Genomic DNA, 23,663 nt, shown 5'->3' with positions numbered 1-23,663 from the left:
ATCTTTTCTCCACTATATTGCCTTTGCTTTTTCATCAAAGATCAGTTCATTATGTTTTCTCAAACCTCAGATTGTTTTTCAAGTCCATTTCTCATTATATCTTCATTACACCTGCAATGCTTTAGTTGTTACTACATTATTACCTATATTATCACAGTCTTGTATGCATGAGGTCAGATGTTAAACTAATATTGAACATTTACTACTATGTACCAAACACTGAACAAAATATTTTATGTTCATTTTATCTCATTCAATCCTCACAAGAGATTATGAGGCAGACAATATTTTTATAAATTATTCTTATGAACGAGATGAGACTCAGAGAGGTTAAGTAAACTATTTATGGCCTCAGAGATAGCAAATGGTAGAGTCAGGGTCAATGTTAAAAAACAGTTTTATTTAACTTTAGAGTGAGCTCTTTAAAGGATAGTACCTTATTTTACTCATATTTGCATTTCTAATAGGTAGATAGAAAATGAATATTTGCAAGATTAAATTGATTGCCATGGCCCAAACAATGCTTAAATTGCATTTAGGGTTGGAAAGGAGTTGTTTGTCTTCCTGTCTATCTCTTTGTCAGAATCATAATCTAGTCAAACATTTTGATCAGGACAAGCTTTATGTAGGGTTCTGGCTGTAAAGAATTGATTTCAAGAATTGTCTGAAGAGCTCCTGTTTTTTCCGCTTCTTCATTCTTGCCATAAATTCTATTTATAGAGATTTTTTTACCATGGCCTAAGGCTTTATCCTTGTAAAAATGAAAATAATGCAGGAAATGGTAACAGCTTAGAAATTTATAAATTGATATGAATAGATTAATTGGATCATTTCCTATGAACAAGTATTGATTACAAGCAGAAGAAAATCAGTTATATCAAAGACAACATATGGAGGGCTAACATAAAATGGGATGCAAATGAGCAAAGATATTAGGCCTTTAGAAAACATAATTGAGTTTTTTAATGTTTATCCCTGACTGACATGAATTAATAAAGTTAAAGAATATTAATGTCATTGAAACTTACATTTGTGAGATCTTTAGTATAGAAACAAAGTCTATCTGAAGAGAGATACATTTCTAGTGGGATACAGTAGTTATTTCTATTGCCTATGTAATGCTTTCTTCTAGGCTCGATCCCATTTCTGGATGTGTGCAAGCAGGCTATAAATATGAATTGTATACTTTTTCTTGAATGTAAATGCTAAAGAATGAAATGATATTGTTGAAAGAAAAATAAATAGGTAAGTGTATATCATATTTGTTTAGGTTCACATTTTTATATGCACATTTTTGGATAGTTGGCCTATTTACAAAATAATTATAATTTGGTTGATATTAAAATGAGGTTGACATCTGATGACAAATTTTCCATGGAGAAAGTGTTTTGAAATATGATTTATCAGTCTGCATGATAATAAATCAAATTGGGAGAAACCACATAAAACTGGTAATGAGTTGATTACTGTAAGAGGTTTGCCAACTATAAAGATAAATTATTCTGTTACTTAATTTAACATCTAAAGAAACTGAGGTCATCATTTCTACACATATTCGAATGTAATAAAGACATACATTGTACTTGGATGGATTTTAACAGTGTTGGTTGTTAGGAAGTGACTTAGGACATTGGGCACATTAGGGAGGGAGAAGAATGTAGTGAAGGCCAAGCAGAAAATGAAAGGGAGGGAATAATGGCAACTAAAAAGGCTAAAGGCATGGAATAAAATGCTTAAAGTTTCTCTTATATGGGTGAACTTAAATGGTGGGATTATCATGGCTGAGAGTGTTTAACTATAATAGATAGAAATATGGAAACCCCCTGTCATTGTGAGATTTGATTTAAAAAAAAAAATCTGCACTGTACACCTGAAGCTGATGTTGATTAATATTGTATGTCAGCTATAATTGAATATATACATATATAGTCACAGGATGTGGAGTACTATGTGGAGTGGAGTCAATGGAATTGTAATAGATATGCATGATATGGGGGGCAGTGGGGTGGAAGATTGGGGAAGGGAAGTTGTCACTTTGAGGGGTAAAATGTATAACTATTGCATTGTGTTGTACACATGAAACTAATGAAAAATAAAAAATAAAAATAAGTAAAAGTATTTAAACTATTGCATCCATGTGAGGAAAAACAGGATGTGTTTTACACATGATTTCCTCACATTAAAATGCATTCACATCAGTACATTGCACATCTTCATGGCCTAGATCCTTTACCTTTTTCTCGATACTCTGTGATTACCTTACTTAATCTATTTTTCTAGAATACATTTCTAGATTATTTAATGGAATTAGTACTTTTTCAAAAAACAACCAATAAACCCATTCTTTTCTTTGACAATTTTTATTTGTATAAAACCCTAGTTCTATTGTGAGGTAAAATTCAGAGTGGAAATATATTTTCTGTTAAGCAAATAAAAATTCTTCCTCTTTTTTGGATGATATTTTTCTTAAAAATGTTAAAATGTCTTCTGTACCAATAAAAGTACGTGACTAGGAAACAAATAATAAGAAGAAAAAACTGAGGTCAAATGTGACACATGGCTTAGCTACAGAGCCAGATTTATTACTGTTCTCCTTTTCCTCTTTTGACCTTTTTTTACTTGCAATCACCACCCTAGATAGAAATAACTCTATTAAGAAGATCTTTTCTCAGTTATTTGTGGTCTTATATCATGATTATTACTTTACTCTTCCAGGACTGCCTGAGGCATAAACATGCAGAACTACACTTCTGTGACCAAGTTCATCCTGCTGGGAATTCCTAAAACCGAAGGGCTGCAGAGCATGCTATTTGTGTTTTTTTTGGCCTTCTACCTTTTCACCTTATTCGGAAACCTGCTTATCTTCCTCACCATTTTGGTTACCTCCAACCTCCACACTCCCATGTATTTCTTCCTGGGGAATCTGTCAGTGTTTGATATATTTTTTCCTTCAGTGAGTTCCCCCAAAATGATGCTCTACTTAATAGGGCAAAGCCCGACCATCTCTTACCAGGGCTGTGCCTCCCAGCTCTTCTTTTATCACTTCCTGGGTGGTACTGAGTGTTTCCTCTACACTGTGATGGCTTATGATCGGTTTGTGGCTATTTGTGAACCACTGAGATATATGGTTATCATGAATCACAGGGTATGTACTGGCTTGACACTGGGCACTTGGCTGGGTGGCTGTCTCCACGGAAGTATCCTCACGTTTCTTGTCTTTAGGTTACCTTACTGTGGCCCCAATGAGGTGGACAATTTCTTCTGTGATATCCCAGTGGTGTTGCCCTTATCCTGTGCAGACACCTCTCTAGCTCAGACTGTGAGTTTTATTAACGTGGATGTTGTGACTCTCACATGCTTTTTCCTTATCCTTACTTCCTACGGTCACATTGTCCTTTCCATATCGAAAATCAGCTCCTCAGAAGGCAGGCGCCGAGCCTTTTCAACCTGTAGTGCCCACCTGATTTCAATCCTTTTGTTCTATGGGCCTGTGATGCTCATCTATCTCAGGCCTGCTTCCAGCCCCTGGCTAGATTCTGTTATTCAAGTGTTAAATAATATTGTTACTCCTTCTCTTAATCCTTTGATTTACACCTTAAGGAACAAGGATGTGAAATTGGCTCTGAAGAAAGCATTGACTCACGTGGTCCACATTTCTGGGGTATAAATTATAAAAAAAATTCCTCTTTGGAATTATTTGGGAAGTTGCTTCAGATCCAGTATTCTTACAACAGGATTGTTGCCAAATAGGAAGCTGGGAAAAATACTATCAGGCCTTTCTTGGGAGTCCTAACAGCGACATGGTAGGGAATGAGTGAACTGAACCACTGATTTATTCCTTCAAGGAAGATTTTCAGATTAACCCAGGTTCTACTCTTTTTTAATTTGCCAAAACAATGTACCTATTCAGCTTTCACATAAATTGTACTTGTTGGAACTTTGTTTTGATAAATTACCACAAAGATGCAAGTTTCTAGAGACTATGAACTGTCTTCTTTCCCTGTTTCCCTCTCCCCTTTTCTCCTCCCTCCCTCCCTCCCTTCTTCCCTTCCTTCCTTCCTTCCTTCCTGCCTTCCTGGCTTCCTTCTTTCCTTTCTTTCAAAATGTATGACTTACTTTATTCTATTACAGTCTCTCTAGCCATTCAATGAAGCTAGGTTTTATGGACAAAAAAGGTATAAAATTTAAAAGGTAAATTTAAGTTTAAACTTAGTTTATAATGTATTTGAATTTCTTCCCATTACAAAATAATTTCATTTGGAACTTTATTCCTTTGGCCTTCAGAGGAGTTAAGATTGGATTTTACTCATTATATCTCAAGGATTATATCTCAAGTGAGCAACTAGGCATGAACTTATCTTACATAACAGGAGGGTGGATTTCTGTGAATTTGTAGAGGAAAGCCTTTCTAAGCCAGAGTTCTCTATCTACTGGAGGTATGGTCTGTTTCAAATATCAAATATATCTGTAATTAATTAAAATTGAACTATTATAGTATCAACATTTATTATTTATTTTTTAATCTTTCAACATTTAAACTATAACATTTAGTCAAATGAATTTCAGGCCAGTTACCTATCTATTTAGAGTCATCCACTCAAACACCTAGAATAAGAGCCAACATTTAAAAATTTTATACTATGTGTATGATAGTCTTCTAAGCACTTTACATTTGTTGACTAAGTTACCTCACATACTCCTAAGAGATAGCTACTATGATAGTCTCCTTTTATAGATGAAGAAATGAAGGACAGAGATGTATTCCTATCCCATGAGTTTGAATCTAAAACTAAACTTTTACTGCCTTATAAGAACTAAAGAATCATAAATTCTGTGTAATAATAGCTATCTTTATATTTTGCCATCTTTATATTTTGCCTTCTATATATCATTTACTATTCTATGTATTTTGCATATGTTAGCTAATATAATCTGAACGTCATTCCTATTAAATACTCTCTTTAATTATATGTGAAAAAACTGAGGCTAAAGGAGGTAAAGTAACTACAGAATAAAAGAATAATGATGACATTGGAAAAAAACTAGGGGCACACTCTGAGTAACATAATTAGAAATAAGCAATAATGAGAAAATAATAACCTTAGCTCTTTTTTACTCTATAACAATATTCATTAATTCATTAATTCATTCATTCATTCACTGATTGATTGACTTAAAACTGTTTATCTCACTGGTGCCAGATGGGATCAGAATAGAATGTTCACTAAGTTATCTATACAAAGGGTAAAAGGGAAAAAAAAGTATTTTGGGGAATAACATCTACCTAGGTATGATATAAATTAAGCATTTATATACAATACCCAATTTATTACAATAGTTGCTAATATCCCTACTTTATCATTCAAGAGCAACCTTGTTTCTCTTATTTGAATAATCTTGAATCACTGGCACTATCTATAATACTGTATGTTATGTGTTGTACTACAATGAATTACTCTGAAACTTAGCAGTTTAAAACAAAATTATTTATTGCCTCACACAGCTTGGAGAATCAAGAATTTTTGAGTAACTTAACCAGGCAGTCTTGGCTTAAGACCTCTCATGAGGTTGCAGTTACACTGTCATACTGGGCTACAGTCCTCTGAAGGCACAATTGGGACTAGAGGGTCTCTTTCCAAGATAGCTCATTACATGGCTCTCAGAAAAAGGTCTGAGATTCTCACTCACTATATGAGCCTCTGCGTGTAGTCACCTACATGTCTTCACTGCATGGCAGCTGGCTCCCCCTAGTGTGAGTGATCCAAGGCAGAGTCTAAACAGGAAGTTGCAGAACCTTTTATAACTTAGTCTCTAAAGTCACATACCATCCCTGCTCCTAAAGGATATCATTATCAACAAGCTAGTATTACAAGAAATGTTAAAAGGACTTCTTTAAGCAGAAGAAAGGAGAAACCAAACAAACAAAGATAAAAAATATGAATAACAAAATAGCAATATGTACTCCAATGCTCATTGCAGCTTTATTTATGGTGGCCAAGACATGGAAATAACCAAAGTGTCCTTCGATAGATGATTGGATAAAGAAGATGTGGTATATATACACAATAGAATACTATTCTGCCATAAGAAAAGATGAAATACTGCCATTTGCAACAACATGGATGGATCTTGAGATTATTATGCTAAGCAAAATAAGTCACACAGGAAAAGTTGAGAACCATATGATTTCACTGATATGTGAGATATAAAACTGAAAGCAACAAAAGAACAAGACAAACAAATAAAGAAACACAAACTCATAGACACAGATAATAGTTCAGTGAATAAGGGGGAGGAGGGTGGTAGAAGAGGGTAAAGGGAGTTAAATGTATGGTGATAGAAGGAGAACTGACTCTGGGTGAGGAACACACAATGTGATGTATAGATGATGTATTACACAATTGTGCACTTGAAAGCTATGTAATTTTACTAACTATTGTCACCCCAATAAATTTAATTTTTTTAAAAAATGGAAATAACTATATACCTATCAATAATCACTTTAAATGTAAATGGATTAAATGCTCCAATAAAAAAACATAGGGTGGCTGAGTGAATAAGAAAACAAGACCCAAGCATATGCTGTCTACAGGACACCCACCTCAGATCAAAAGTTACACACAAACTAAAAGTAAAGGGACAGAAAGAGATATTTTATATAAGTGGAAACAAGAAAAAAGCTGTGGTAACAATACTTATATCAGACAAAATCAACTTTAAAATGAAAATTATAAGAGACAAAGAAGGACATTACAGAATAATAAAGGGATCAATCCAACAAGAACACATAATCCTAGTAAACCTAACATAAGAGCCCCTAAATATATAAAGCAAATATTGACAAACATAAAGGCAGAGATCAGCAGTAACACAATCATAGTAGGGGATTTTAACACCCCACTGACACCAATGGACAGATTTTCCAACTAGAAAATGAACACAGAAACAGTGGCCTTAAATGACACCCTAGACCAGATGGATTTAATTGATATTTGTATAGCATTTCACCCCAAAGCAGCAGAATATACATTCTTTTCAAATGCACATGGAAAATTTTCTAACGTAGAGCTCATTTTAGTCCACAAAATAAGCTTAAATAAATGTAAGAAGATTGAAATCACAGCAAGCGTTTTCTCTGACCACAGTGGTATGAAACTAGAAAACCAATTACAAAAAAAACTAAAAACACGCAAACACATGGAGACTAAATAACATGCTACTAAATAATGATTGGATCAACAATGAGATCAAGAAACAAATCAAAAGATAACTTGACACAAATGAAAATGAAAACACAATGACTCAAAGTCTATGGGACACAGCAAAAGAAGTGCTAAGAGGGAAATTCATAGAAATACAGGCCTACCTAAAGAAGCAAGAAAGATCTCAAATCAACAGCCTATCCTTACACCTAAGGGATCTTGAAAAAGAACAGCAAACAAAGCCCAAAGGGAGCACAAGGAAGGAAATTATAAAGCTCACAGTAGAAATAAACAAAAAAAGAGACTATATATACAAAAGATCAATGAAACCAAGAGCTGAGCTGGTTGTTTTTGTTTGTTTGTTTGTTTTTGTTTTTTTTTTGTTTTTGAAAAAATAAACAAAATTGACAAGCCTTTAATCGCACTCATCAAGAAAAACAGAGAGAGGATCCAAAGGAATAAAATCAGAAACGAAAGAGGAGAAGTGACAACTGACACCACAGATATACAAAAAATTGTAAAAAAAAAAAAAATACTACAAGCAACTATGCACCAACAATTTGGACAATCTGAAAGAAATGAATACATTCCAAGAAGTAGACAATCTTCCAAGGCTGAATCAAAAAGAAACAGATAACTTAACAGACCAATTACTACCAGTAAAATTAAATCAATAACCATCATTTCCAACAAACAAAAGTCTTGGATCATGATAGCTTCACAGGTGAATTTTACCAAGCATTCAAAAAAGAATTAACAACTATTCTCCTCAGACTATTCCAAAAATCCAAAAGGAGGGAAGCCTCCCAGGCTCATTTTATGAGGCCACTATTACCCTGATTCCAAAACCAAACAAAGTCATTACAAAACCAACCAACCAACCAACACAAAAACCCCTATAGGCCAATATCCCTAATGAGCATAGGTATAAAAATCCTCAACAAAATATTAGCAAACCAAATTCAGAAATACATTAAAAATATCATACCCCACGATTAAGTGGGATTCATTTCTGCTATGCAAGGTTGGTTCAATATCCACAAATTAATTAATGTGATACACCTCATAAGCAAAATAAAAATCATATGGTCATACCAACAGATGTAAAAATAGCATTTTTAAAAATCCAGCATCAATTTATGATTAAAACTCTCAAGAAAGTGGGAATAGATGGAACATATCTCAACATAATAAAGACCATATATGACAAACCCACAGCTAATATACTCAATGGGGAAAAGCTAAAAACATTTCCCTTAAGTTCAGGAAAAAGACCATGAGGCCCACTTTCACCATTTTTATTCAACACAGTACTGAAAGTCCTAGCCACAGCAATCAGACAAGAAAAAAATAAATAAATAAAAGGCATCCAAATGGGAAAGGAAGAAGTAAAATTGTCATTATTTGCAGATGACATGATACTATATATAGAGAACACCAAAGGTTCCACCAAAAAAACTAATAGAGCTGTTAAATGAATTTAGTAAAGTAACAGGATACAAAATTAATATTCAGAAATCAGTTGCATTTTTAAACCCCAATAATTATGAGAAAGAGAAATTAAGAAAGCAATCCTATTTACAATTGCATCAAAAAATAAAATAGGCTAAATTTAACAAAGGAAATAAAAGACTTGTACTCAGAAAATTATAAGACATTGAAGGGGGAAATTAAATAAGATACAAACAAATGGAAACACATACCATGTTAGGTTGATAATAATGTCCTGCCTTACAGTTCTGATTCTAGTAATTTGGAGTTCTCTTTTTTTTATTGGTTAAACTAGCTAAAGGCTTGTTAATTTTGTTGCTCCTTTTAAAGAATCAGCTATTGTTTTTTTAGTATTCTCTATTGTTTTTCTATTCTCTATCTCATTAATTTCTACCATCATTTGTTTTATTTTATTTTTTTCTGCTGCATGCTTTAGATTCAGCATGGTTTTTTTTTAGGGGTTTAATGTGGAAAATTAGATTATGATATCACACCTTCCATCTAATTTTTAAATATTTAAAAAATTTTTCAATTACAGTTGACATAAATATTATATTAGTTTCAGGTGTACAACATAGTGATTAGTCATTTATATAATTTATGAGGTGATCACCATGATAAATCTAGTACCCATCTGACACCATACAAAGTTATTATAATATTATTGACTATATTCCTTCTGCTATACTTTACATTCCCATGACTATTTTGTAACTACCAATACTTGCTTCTTAAACCCTTCCTATTTTTCACCCATCTCCACATTCCCCTCCCATCTGGTAACCCTCAAAATGTTCTCTGTATCTAGGAGTTTGTTTCTGTTTTGTTTGTTTATTTTGTTCTTTAGATTCCACACATAAGTGAGATAATATGGTATTTGTCTTCCTGTTTGACTTACTCCACTCAGCATAATACTCCCAAGGTCCATCCATGTTGTTGCAAATGGCAATTTATTCTTTCTTATGGCTCAGTAATATTCCACTTATATATGTACCACTTTTTCTTTATACATTCATCCATTGATGGACACCCAGGTTGCCTTCACATGTTGGCTATTGTTAATAATGCTGTAATGCACAAGTGGTTTCACGTGTCCCTTTGAAGTAGTATTTTAGGTTTGTTCAGATTAATACCCAGAACAGAAATTACTGGGTCCTTCTTTGTCTCTTCTTATAGCCTTTTTTTTTTTTTTTTGTAGAGGGCAGTGTCACTGGCCCCCACATGTGGGATCCGAACTGGGGCCCTCCGGCGTCCCAAGCCAGTTCCCAACCATCGCGCCACTCGGCCAGCCCTAGCCTTTGTTTTAAAGACTATTTTCTCTGGTGTAAGTATTGCTATTTCAGCTTTATTTATTTATTTGTTTTGTTTCCATTTTCATGAAATATGTTTTTTCATCCCTTTACTTTCAGTCTGTGTGTGTCTTTCGATCTGAAGTCAGTCTCTTGTAGGCAGCACATGTAAGGGTTTTGTTTTCTTATCCATTCAGCCCTCTTAAGTCTTTTGATTGGAGCATTTCATCCATTTACATTGAATGTAATTATTGATAAATATGTAGCTATTGCCATTTTACTGTTCATATTTTTTTACCTTTTTTCTTGTCCTTCTCCTCCTTCTCCTTCTTCTTCTTAAAGAAGTCCCTCAAACATTTCTTATGAAACTAATTTGGTGGTGAGGAACTCAGGTTTTTCTTGTCCAGGAAGCTCTTTATCTGTCCTTCAATTCTAAATGATAACTTTGCTGGGTAGAGTAATCTTGATTGTAGGTCTTTGCTTTTTATCTCTTTGAACACTTCATGCCAATCCCTTCTGACCTGCAAAGTTTCTGTTGAGAAATCAGGTGACAATCTTATGGGAGCTCTCTTGTAGGTAACTAACTACTTTTCTCTTGCTGCTTTTAAAATTCTCTTTGTCTTTCACCTTTGGCATTTTAATTATGATGTGTCTTAGTGTGGGCCTCTTTGGGTTCATCTTGTTTGGGACTCTCTGCACTTCTTGGATTTATATGTCTATTTCTTTTGCCAGGGTAGGGAAGTTTTCCATCATTATTTTTTTGAAATAGATTTTCAATTCCTTGCTGTCTCTCTTGTCCTTCTGGTACCCCTATTATGTGAATATTGTTATGCTTGATGTTGTCCCAGGGGCCCCTTAAACTATTTTCATGTGTTTTTAAATTCTTTATTTTATTTTATTTTTTTGCTGTTCTGATTGGGTGTTTTCTACTACCTTATCTTCTAAGTTGCTGATTAGATCTTCTGCTTCATCTAATCTACTGTTGATTCCCTCTAATGTATTCTTTATTCCAGTTATTATATTCTTCATTTCTGACTGGTTCTTTTTTACTTTTTCTACCTCCATTTGTTGTTTCTTATCTCTTTTTGTTGAAGCTCTCACTGAGATCATTGAGCATCCTTATAACCAGTTTTTGAACTCTGCAACTAGTAGATTGCTTGTCTCCATTTTTGTTCTGTTCTTTTTCTGGAGCTTTGTTCTGTTCTTTCATTTGGGACAGGTTTCTATGTCTCCCCATTTTAGCTGCCTCCTTGTGTTTGTTTCTGTGTATTAGGTAGAGCTTCTACAACTCCCAGTCTTGGTAGAGTGGACTTATGTAGTAGGTGTCCTGTGGGGCCCAGTGGCACACTCTTCCTGGTCACCTAAGATGGATGCTCCAGATGTGTTCCTCGTGTGGTTTGGGTGCCCTTCTGTTGTATTTGAGCCTTGGTTGCTCTTTGCACATCAGTGGGCGGGATTGACCCTTGGGCTGATTGGTTGTAAGGATTGACTGTGACTACAGTGGAGGAGCTGCTGTGTGGGGACTGACCCTATGGATTAGGATTCTGTTAATCAGGGTTCTGGTACATGCCCTGTTTGCCCTTTGTATGTATCATTGTCAGAGGCAACTTGGTGGTGCTCCAGGCATCCAGGCCCTGGGGCCCCCTCAGAGGGGCTTCACTGAGACCAAGCTCAGCTGCCACCTATGCGCTTTCTGGGGCCACCTGGCATAAGCCACAAAGCAATCTGCAGATGTCCACCACCCACACTGTGCTTGGAGATGCCTGGGGGAGGCAAAGCTATGAACTGCAGCCAGTCTTTGCTAATGCCAGGCTTGGGGCTGCTTAACGAGGAGCATGGGGCACTCCAAGGCCAGATGGTGTTTGTTTGGAGTTTGTGAACCTTTTATTTTTATTTTTTATTATTTAAAAAAAATTAAATTTATTGGGGTGACAATGGTTAGTAAAATTACGTAGGTTTCAAATGTACAATTCTGTAATATATCATCTATATATCACATTGTGTGCTCACCACCCAGAGTCAGTTCTCCTCCCATCATCATATATTTGACCCCTTTTACCCTCCTTTTCTTTTTTAAAATTTTATTTTATTGTTAGTTTCAGGTGTACAGAACAATGCAATAGTTATCCTTTTCACCCCTCACAAAGTAACAACCCCTCTCCCCCATCTACTGCCCTCCCACCCCCGATATCATGCTTATCTATTACAATTCCATTGACTCCATTCCCACACTCTACTCCACGTCCCATGACTATATGTATATATAATTATAGTTGACATACAATATTATTCAACATCAGCTTCAGAAGTACAGTGCGGTGGTCAGGCCTCTACACTGACTACGAAGTGGTCTCCCTAACAAGACATAAGCCCATCTGGCCCCCTAGTGAACCTTTTAGATATTTAAGGAAATTCTGACACATGAGCCAAGTCATATTTTTGTGGAAAAGCCACTGGAAGCAGCTTTGGTAGGCTTGAGAGTTGTGTGGGGCAGGGTCTCAGGGAATTACCAGGCAGGTCCAACAGTGTCAACTAGGTTGATGGAGACTCAGATATGGAGCTCACCTAAGTCTGCACGCTGTGAGGGGGAAGGGCTCAAAAAGGGAACAATGCCTTCTACCAGCACTGAAAGAAAGCTGCTCCTCCAGCCCTTACCCTAAAGCCAGATAATTCAGTTCCTCCCCATATGTCCCTGGCAACTTTTGAGCTGCTGCCCCAGGGCTGCAGCTCAAAGCTAGTGAGTCTATCATCAAATAAGTCTGTTTGTGGGCCTTTAAGAGGAATCCCTGGGACTCCAGCCCTGGGTGTGAGACCAGCTCTTTCCCCATCTCTGCCCCTCCTACCAGTCTCAATGTTGCTTCTTTTTTATATTCTTAGTTATTGGAGTTCTCTTTAGTTAGTCTTCAGATGGTTTTCCAGGTTGACTTTCTATAATTTAGTTATAATTTTGATATGGTCTTGGGAGGAGGTGAACACTGCATTCAACGACTTCACCATCTTGATCAGAGCTGCTCCTTGACTGAATTTTTAATCCATTCACATTAAATGTTAATATTAATATGTTGAATTTACATGTGCTATTTTAGTCCTTGTTTTCTATATGTCTTGTGTCATGTCTTTTCCCCCTTCTATTCTTTTACTTTTTTCTTTTCTTTTCTGATTTATTAAATTTATTGGTGGTGACATTGGTTAGTAAAATTATATAGGTTTCAAGTGAACGTTTGTATAATACATCATCTGTATATTGCATTGTGTGTTCACCACCCAGAGTCAGTTCTCCTTCCATCACTATATATTTGAGTCCCTTTTTTCCTCTTCTACCTCACCCCCCTTACCCTCTGGTAACCACTAAACTGTTGTCTGTGTATATGAGTTTTTGTTTCTTTGTTTGTCTCATTCTTTTTTTTTGCCTTCAGTTTTATGTCCCACATATGAGTGAAGTCATATGGCTCTTGACTTTTTCTGTCTAATTTTTTGCTTAGCATGATGACCTCTTTTCTTTTGTATTAATTTCTAATGTAGAATTTTAATTTTTAATGAGTTTTTTCAGTGATTCCTTTAACGGTTGCTCTAGGGCTTATCACCTTACATCTTAACCTCTTTTTGTAAACACTTCCTCCTAAGTAGTTCTATTCTTCCCTTCTCTGCTTTTTGTGGTATTATTGTTAGACATACTATGTCTGTGAATGTTACTAATCCAACAATGCAGTGTTGTAATAATTACTTTGAATACTGTATTTCTTTTAAAGAAGCTGAAAGGAGAAAGTAAAACAAGTACAGTATATATTTATAAGTTTTGTTATAATAACCGTTTTACATATTATTTTTGGTTCTCTTCTTTTGCCTCAGTTGATTCAAATTATAATCTGGAGCCATTTTGTTAGCCCAATATAATTTTTCTCCCATTCTTTTGTTTTTGTTGTTATTGGCAAATATATTACATTTCAATATGTTGTATGTCCAGTAAACTTTATATACATGTTGTTTTTATAAAATTGCTTTTACAATAAGTTCATAGAAATTAAGAAATATGCATTCATACTGTCTTTTATAATTACATAATTACTTTTATCTGTGCTCTTGTGATTCGGATTGCCATGTAAGATTACATATTTTCTCACATATTCCTTTACTTCTTTAATCATGGTTTTCTTTAGTTTTTATGAATATATTTATAATGGTTATTTTGAAGTATTTGCTTACTAAAGTCTGATATGTGACTACTCTCATAAACAGCTTATTTTGTCTCTTTATTTCTTTTTCTCTGGTATGCTTTCCAGTTTTTTTTTATGCCTTATACTTTTTTCTTGAAAGATGGACATTTTAGATGATATATTTTAGCAATGCTTGGCACTGGTTCCTGCCTCCCTTCAGAGCCCATTATTATTTTTTGTTTGTTTAGTGACTGGCTGAATAATTTTAGTGAAGTCTATTCTTTGCCCTGTACTGTTAAGCCTCTGTTATTGCTCCTCAGGGTGAGGTATAGCCTGGAGTATGTCCACAGTCATCTTCAGATGACACTGGCATTGGCAGGGCTCACTTTGATGATCTCTTTCCCTGACCCATATCCTGTTGTTCAACTCCATTAATTTATGACTAATTGTTTTATTATTTAAAAAAAAACCAAACATTTCCCTGGAACCTAATTTGCTCTCCAGACTAAGCCAATCATATTTTGGGCCCTTTTAAGAAGTAGTTCATAAGGTCAGGGCTTGTGATTTGTTCTGATCCAAGGCAGGGTCGTTCCAGCCATCTTTCCCTAGGTTGTCTGTTTCTTCCCCCAGATGTAATGCCTGAGCCAGTCCTCTTGAGCTGAGAGTGGAGACAATGGTATGCTTCCCTCTTTGGACACCCCTTCTTTAGGAGCTGAGCACCAAGGGGAGACAGGGAATAGGCAACAGTATTACATTTCAGCTTGCCTTTCTTGGTGTGAAACTATCACCTTATGAGATGGGGAAAAGTTAGTCAGAGCTCCAATATTCTCAGTGGTTTTGCACACAAGGTAAAGACTTTGCCTCATAAATAGGAACTGAACAGAAGAAGGGAGCCCTCACATTCAGCCTCACTTATCTGGAATTTAGCCTCTGCAACAGATACCTGGGGATAGAATGAGCGTAGCTAATATCCTGCCCCTCCCAGGATGTTAATCTCTCCAATTAGGAGCTGGGGAGAAAAAGAGCCCTGTGTTCCTGGCTGTACCAGCCTGGTTTAGAGTTTCCGTGTTATTGGATTGGACAGGGGTGGTAAGAAGAAGATCTCAGTTCAAATACCACAGAATTTCTGTTATTATCAACTTATAGTACATTTTCTTGAATAAATGTTTCTTTTTATTTGCTATATATTCTTAGAGACTGTTTTCAGAGACTCTAAATAGTTCTTTATTATGAGTTTTACCAGTTTCCCTGGGAAGGAGTCTACAGAGCTCCCTAAGCTGTCATGCCAGAAATCTCTCCTCACCTTAAAATATTAATGGACATATTTTTAAAGGCTGCATGATATCCCATTTTATCAGTTAATATAATCATCATATTTCCTATATTACCCAGCTTACAATTTGATTTTTTTCACCATTAGCCATAATTTTAGAGTAAACATCTTTGTACTTAAAGTTCTTCCCATATTTCATACATTTTTTTTTCAAGTTGTGGAGTTAGAGATCACTTCTTTTGGTGTATAAATGTTGAATAACTATGGTGTACACTCAAAAGCTAATAAAATATTGTATGTTAGCTATATTTTAATAGAAACATTTTAAAAAAGAATATGAGCTCTTTTGTTTGTTTTATGCACCCTGCCAAAATACTTTGCAGAAATGTCTATAACTACCTCTAGAAATAGAAAACACTTTTCTTTCATTACGTAAAATAGTCTTATAAAATTTGTTAAATTAATAATTTAATGTTGGGATGTTCATTGTTATTTCAAAAGAGGCAGTACAGTTTTATATATTTATTTCAATATCCTCTTTAGTGCAAAATCAGTCATCATTCTTTTCATTGTTTAATTGGATCTTGGGAATATTATTATTTTGTGTTCTTTATAAATTTAGAGTATTAAGTTATCATAGACTACATTTTGTTATTTATTTTTTTGCTGTCATTTGCAATATTTTAGGTACAGAAATTTTTATTTTTTATGTAATCTAATTTATTAATCTTTTTTCCCTGTTTTTCATTAATTTTTCCTATTTTATGTAAACTTAGAAATTCTTATAGCTCCTCTCTTATTAACATTTAATAATAGGTTTTAGGGTTGTTGTTTTTTTTAATGCACTCATTTATATACCTGAAATTTACTTGATTTCAAGTTGGGAATTTAATTTCTGTTTATCTTCATAGTAGCCAACCTGGGTCTTATTATTCAAGATTGCAATGCATTCTGTCTGTGGATTCCTAGAATAAAGTAAACAATCATTGAGATTGGGCTTTTTAACATTTTCTTGGATTTCATTTGATTCAATTTTATTCAGAGATTCACATCTATTTTAATTATAAATTTAGTGGCATGCTTTTGAAATTAAATTTTGGTCACATTTGTCACCTATATAAAATAAATCACATGAATACACTGATTAAATTTTGCAGGCTCTAGAAAAGAGAACACAGGAAGATTATATGTTTTATGAAATAGTCTATAAAGTCATCTGGCTGTACTGTGATTTTTATAAATATTCTTGGAAAATGCTTTTTAGTTTTCTTCATGACCATTGATCTATTCATATTTTCTACTTGTTTTCTTGAGTTGTTAATATGATGAAAACTTGCCTAATGAAATTTTTCATTCTGTCTAAGTTGGTGACTTTCACACTGTAGTTACTTTAAATAACCTTAGATCTGTGGGATTAGACATTTTAATTTAAAAATTCAGTTTTCTGTGTGTCATCCTCCAGAAATTTTTATTTGTGAAGTCTGAAGAGAGTACCCCAGATCCACAATTTAACAAGAACCCTTAGGGCTTTGAAGTTTGTCAGAATAATTATATTAACTTTTTCTTTTTGTACTGTCATCATATTCCCATTCTTACTGTACATTTTTTTGTACTTTCTCCCTTTTTACATAATTAGATTTGTCCAAAGTTCGTCTTTTATTCAATTATTTCCTGAAAGAAAACTTTAAATTCATTAATCAATTTTCTTTACATTTGGTTTGGAGGTGAAAGATGTCTGGTTTTATCTTTGCTATTATTCATTCCTTCCAATATCCTTGATATTTGTCTTTTTTTTTAACTTGGGTGTTTTCTTTTTCTTTGTATAAAATTGTAAGTGCATTCATGATGTTTTCACCTACAATGTTAATTATAAAGTTTTAGACTTTTTAAATTTTGTTTTTTAATTATTATTTTATACCTTAGTTGTTAGAAAACATGGTTATATTTTACTTTTGTAATTGATTAAAGACATTTTTATATTCTAACATATAATCAAGTTGTGTCATCATCCATATACACCAGCATCAAAAACAGGTTTGTAATGTCCTAATTTTTTAAAACCAATTTAAGCTTTATAATTAAAAAAATGGAAAATATCACAACTTTTTTTCTTTTGCTTTAGTATTTCCTGATACTTTAATATATAGTGACTGGCATTCTAAATTATGATATAATTTGAGGCATATAAATTACTTACACTCATAGTACAACACAGGAGAGAAAAAGCCTTTAAATTTTACTATTGAATTTCTAAATGAGCATTGTTTTTTTTTTAACTTCACCAACTTCTTCTTCGTCTGCACCTATTATTTCCATAGCTCCTGTTTTCTGTTACTAGAGACCCTGTCTTTTTCACTTTTACCACCTACAGTACATCATTTACAGCTTTTTTTCTCTGTATTTGTCCTATATGTCTAAGGATCCACCTCCTTTCTTCCTGTATCTCCAGCTATTCATTTATGTTGCATATTAGAAATTGCTATCTCCACATGGCTGTAGAAGGAAACATTGATGGAGAGACTGTGCATGGGAGAATGGCATAGTCAGGAGTGAGAGGGTGATAGAATTGTGAGTAGAAAATGGATTTATACTTTCTTCTTCCTTAACCTGCATTTTTGATTAGAGGTCAATTTATGCTTAGGCCACAATTTCCTCTCTCTCTCTCTTTATATGTTTGAAATCATTCCCATGTGTGTTTCTACTATTGGAAATGTTTTGCAGATTCAGAGGTATCATTTCCAAAATAATTGTATATCATTGTTTTCTGGCATGATTATAAGTTTTCAATATCCTTATGAACATTTCAGTTAGTAGATATTTCATAAGATGTGGCTAACATGCCATCAGATATCTTATGAGTATAACTTCTCCAAATAGGAACATGTTATTATAAACTGTACAACCTCTTTGTGGTCTTATTGCATGTTGGTTTTGGACTTACTTACATTCTTACTTGTTTCCTGTCTTGACAATTTTGGACTTATTTCATTCTGGTTTTGGTGGGGAGTTTGCCAATTTTCTATATCAGAGTATATAAAGCTTGCTATCATTAATATTTAGATCTGGTAATGAGCTCAGAAAGGCTACTGTGTGTGTGTGTGTGTGTGTGTGTGTGTGTGTGTGTGTGTATACTATTTATTTAAAGAAAATGAAAATAAGCTCATTAATCTGTTTCTTTAATAAAACAATATTTTTGCATTATTTGTGTTTAAGTTGCATTTCTACATATCAATGAATTAAGCACAATAAATGAAACTCAACTTATTACAGATGGTTGATCCATTTTGATTAAAATGACATTGGAGTAGCCACATGATGTGAGCTAGATAAGTTACCCTCTCTCAGTTTTCTGAGTTTCAGATTGTGAGATAAATAAGGATCTCTTTACTCTTTAGCAATTGCATAAAATTTTTCCGATTAAAACATCATAAGCAAAAACAGCTGATGAACATAAAAAAAAGCAAATATATTTTCTAATTTGTATTCCAAACCTCATAGTATTTATGCACGAAGGGAACATTTCCACCTTTGAGAATCACCTGGATTTTGACACTTCAGAGGTGTCAGCTACTTTAACCTCAATCCCTTCACAGATCAGGTCATTTATTTTTTTCCTAGTTGTACCGAGCCTCCAATATCACTTGCTTGCATCTGCATAAAGCCTTATGTCCCTTTACTACTACCATACCTCTTATCTTAGTTATTCTCTATCACCACCATAAAAATGCAAGCCCTCCCCTAATTCCACCTGTAAGCTCTGTACCTTCTCCCATGCTCACATATTCAAACTGCTCTATGCTTCTTTCACAATGATTCTTCCATGCATTAATGACCTCTTTCTTAATTTTTATTATTGTCTTCTACAAAACCTCTTGGAACAAAAGCAATTCTACATATACACCAAATCCTGTTTCATTTTATTTTTCTTGTCATAAAAGAAGAGGGTATTTCTGACTCCTTGGTAGTTGTGTTGGAACTATTTACTGGTTTTTGAAAAATGGGATGTGGGCTTACGTGATGCAAACCACTCTCAGGAATAGCTTATAAAAATAACCCAAGTGGCCTTCCTATCCTCTCTTCCCCTGACACCAGGATTCTGGAAGCATTGAAGAAGTTTCTTATCTCATATAGGACTTTTTTGACTAAGAAATACATCTTGTGTTTATCCATTGAAATTTTGGGTTTACCTGTTATGGAGTAGCCTATTCTATACTGATAAATATAATTTTCCTTGTGCTTTATTGTAAATAAAGACTTGTAGATCCTTACCTTTTTTGCAATGTTACAATTCCTATCTTAAATGAAAAAAGTTCTTTCAGCAGAATTTTATTTGTTTCATCTGAAAATTCTACATGTAGCAAAAACCTAAGGGTGTTATTGGACATATTGGTAAGCAAGTTAATTGTTGATAGTGCCTCTGATTTTTCAAATCACCTGGAAATGCAGAAGATTATGTAAAGTTGACCAATTTTTAAATGTTGCAACTACTTTATTACCCAAAGCTTACCCACAGACTCAGGTATGAACTTTTAGTTCTTTACTACTATTCTGCAAGAATTTTCTCTGCAGAAATCCAAATAATTCTTCTATACTCATCCCTTATCATCAACTATTCTCACAATCATGCCTAAACAGTCACTGATATCGTTGGTAGAAGAGAACATTCTTTCTTCAAGTCTAGTCCAATCTTAAGTGATTTTAAGTCTTCAGTGATGGACCATTAGTGACCCTATCTTCAAAGCTCTCAAAGCTCTCATTCATTTACTCTGGAATCTCAACCAGGGGCCATTCTTTGGTACCTGCCATCACCTTTACCTGGCCCCATTTCTGCATTTTAAAACTTGAATAGACCACTCTGAATGTAACCTCCTTGTGTTCCAGATCTGTCACTCCATTCTCCCACTAGACTTTCTCTTCTACTGTATTGAAATCTCCTGTCTATATTTTCCCCACTGTTTTCTTGGTTTTACCTTCTTCTCTATTCATCTTTGAATGTTTAGCTTCCGTGCTTCTACTTTCTATTGTATTCAGATAAGTTTATTGGTGCCTATTCTCATCACTTTCAATGCCCTCAGCTTAATATCTTTCTAGAGCATGCTCTCCACTAGCTGTTCATAAACTTATCATGAACAAAATTCTTACCTAAGTTTAAGTGTTCAAACCCCTTAGTAGATTAGCCTTCTGTCTTTTTTTTCTGTTCTCACACATGATCACCTTTTCCCTACACATTCATACTTCAGCCATTTCAAAATATTAAAATGTAAAAGAGCTATTTTATGATTTGTGTCTCTATATCTTTCCATAAACATTCTTCACTTCTACTTTTAAGCTACCATGTTATAGACACAGTGGGACAATCATATGAGATTTGGACAACAGGGATTTTGGATTCAGATTCTAGCCACATCACTCTGTTTCATCATCTATAAAATTGACATAATTCATAGCTTTTTTGTTGCAAAAACTAAATAAGATAATTTGTATGAAGCATCTTACACAATATCAGGATCATGCAGGCTTTCAAAAAGGGATAATTTTTATCATTCCCATTCTTACCAGAATAGTTCAATTATCTTCTATTCTGAGAAACTCTCCCTAATCCAGCCTAACTGCATTGATTTCTCCTTGCTTTGTACTATCACTGTATCTAGTATGTAATTATTGTAGAAACTTAAAATAGTGATTTGAAATTTAATGTAACCCTCTCCAGCCCACATTTACACAAACACTATATTGTGGACTTCTTGTGGACAGGGACTATATCTCAGGCATCTATCACAGTATTTTGAACATAGAAATAGCTAAATATATTTTAGAAATAAATTGAGTTAATTATATCTTTACATAATGGCCCAACTTTCTTCTGTTTTCTCACTTCACATTTTTTCAGGTCTCGTAACTACTATCAATGTCATCCTTAATGAATTGAATTGCTTAATGAATATATTTACACAACACACACATTCACACATTTCTTCCAGTTAACAGGCCAAGGTCTTAGATCAACATGCAATAGTGTAAATAACCAAGACTCTGCTGGCCACATTCTCCCAGTTCCAGGGTTGTTGTTCTAGAGTTAGACTCATTGGTTCTCACGTACACATTCAGCTCTATGTCATGGTTACCATCTGCAGTTTCAGTGAGTAGCTTCCCAGTTTCTTGCCCCTAGCTCCTATATCCTGGGTGGTGGTGGGGCTTTATGCTAAAGGAATTAGCAAAATGCCAGGGAACTTACCTGGTTTTATAAATAGGGTAGAAGGGAATCATCCAGTGTTGTGCAGGAAGAGAAAGGAAATGTGGATCAGGGATTATGGAGTAAGAAATGAGCTGGACTCTCTAGAAAATAGGACAGAAGGGTGAGTGGTTATCATGAAATAAGGGAAAAAGATAAGAGACAGAAGGGAAGGAGGCATAAACAACTCAATCTAGGTGTCTAACTTTCTGACTCAATCTTTTCAAGGTAAACAAAATCAAATGTAGGGACTCTATAATAGTCCCCTTCCCTTCTTCCTTTTCTAGATTCATTAGTTTTGGAAGGAGTAGCTTACTAAGAGATGAGAAAAAATTTGAAATGAAGGAGGTAGAAACAGTAGAAAGTTGAGTTAATTATATTAAACCAGAGAAAGGAGATTAACTGGTCCCTGAGATTCTAAGACCTGTTTGTATACCATCATTATTGAAAAACATCTGGCAAAAAAATAAAAATAAAATAATAAAATAAAATAAATTAATAAGGTAAGAGTATGGGCAAATATAAACTGTAGTAAATTCTAGGATTTTTTTTTCTTACAAGTCAGCTGCACCACAGTGCATTGAGAGTGGGTGCAGACTTTCTAGGTTAAATTTTAAGAACAAGCTCAATTTAAACTTATTATCAGTTCATATGAGCAAAGAGATGGCTGTCATGCCTTCTAAAATTCCCTGACACATGTATCATGTTAAGAAACTTCTTAAAGATCAGGCAAAGATTTTCATTTCAAAATGATTGAAAAATGCAAACTTCCAGGGTTAATAATCAATGCATAATAAACACAGAGATACCCTAGTTGCTGAAAATGTGATGTTTTTACCTTATGTACAGCTTAATATTTAATAGCTGTGAGCTTTGTAACATCCTGATTCTCACTTTTAGCTTGGCATGATTACTATTTAGGAAGATTGCATTGGTTAACCACTGACTGTGATTCACAATTTAGCTCCACAAATTTTATATTTAAAGGATATTCTTTCAAATTTTGAAATAACAATCTGAGTGTCACTGGTATATTTTAGTCTTCTTAGGCATTTTTGTTTGTTTCTTATTTTCAATAGATACTTTATGGGAAATCAGTAAAGGGTAATTTGGAGACTGCTATTCAGGGGTCTTTAAAATCAGAAAGCTATCCTGACAATTATATTAATCCAAAGTTGAATAATCTTTGGACATGTTTTGCAGTCATGTATGACAGATCCGGAGAAGATTTAGAGGACAGGAATGAAATATTTCCCTATTGTGACAGGATAATATAGCTCCATGGTTTTGAATAAGAAGAGGGAATAGATTACTGAGTTGATAAAAACCTTACAGAAATATTATCAGATATTTCAGTATATAAAAAAATTTTTGTTACTATCTTATTCTATGTGTTGTAGCTTCTCATATGATATACATTCCTCAGGTCCTGCCTCTCTGCTTAACCAATTGATTTCAGTTATATCCAGAGTAGATAAAGCATCATGTACAAAAATTGAATTAAGACACTTAGACTTAAAAAGTCAGGAAAGGTTATCTAGTTCATTTTGCCTCCTTGTAGAGGAACTTACTCTACTTCATCTCTTCTCTGATGCCTTCCATAAATCAGGTATCTTAGATCACCAATCCAGTTTGTGCCACAGTTAGTATAATCACACATAAACAAGCTACCTTACATTTAGGAACAAAATAAAGTAATACATTTATTTAGTTATAAAAAAATGAATTTTCATTGCTTGATTTTTTTACTCTAGTTATTGAAGTATCTGTTTACTGGAAATTTTAGAATGCTGTTGTCAGAATGGGAAAAATTCAAATTAAAGACAATAATTATATTTTTAATTATTTTTATTTATATGAGATTTTCAATTTTTAAGACATTTAATTTTTTCAGGTGAATTGCTGATTACCATAAGAAAAACATCCTTTTGCAGCCGCGTATGTTTGTGTGCACACACACGTGTGTGTGTGTGTGTGTATGTGTGTGTGCCTGTTCCATTATGGAAGAAGAATATAATAATA

At 34.1% G+C, this 23,663-nt stretch overlaps 1 protein-coding gene across 1 annotated transcript; it reads left to right on the top strand.

Moving 5' to 3' along the window:
• The first annotated feature begins 2,701 nt into the window (after window positions 1-2,701).
• LOC109374050 (olfactory receptor 149-like) lies at window positions 2,702-3,667 on the top strand. Its single transcript, XM_019628319.1, has one exon. The coding sequence runs from the start codon at window positions 2,735-2,737 to the stop codon at window positions 3,665-3,667; it is 933 nt and encodes a 310-aa protein (XP_019483864.1). The 5' UTR covers window positions 2,702-2,734.
• Window positions 3,668-23,663: the final 19,996 nt, after the last annotated feature.

Source organism: Hipposideros armiger, unplaced genomic scaffold (genome assembly GCF_001890085.2).
Source record: "Hipposideros armiger isolate ML-2016 unplaced genomic scaffold, ASM189008v1 scaffold_781, whole genome shotgun sequence".
NCBI lineage: Eukaryota > Metazoa > Chordata > Mammalia > Chiroptera > Hipposideridae > Hipposideros > Hipposideros armiger.
This window is presented reverse-complemented; position numbering and strand designations above follow the sequence as displayed.

Excerpts from the sequence above, each read along its gene's own strand:
- LOC109374050 (XM_019628319.1), top strand. The coding sequence starts at position 2,735 with ATGCAGAACTACACTTCTGTGACCAAGTTCATCCTGCTGGGAATTCCT.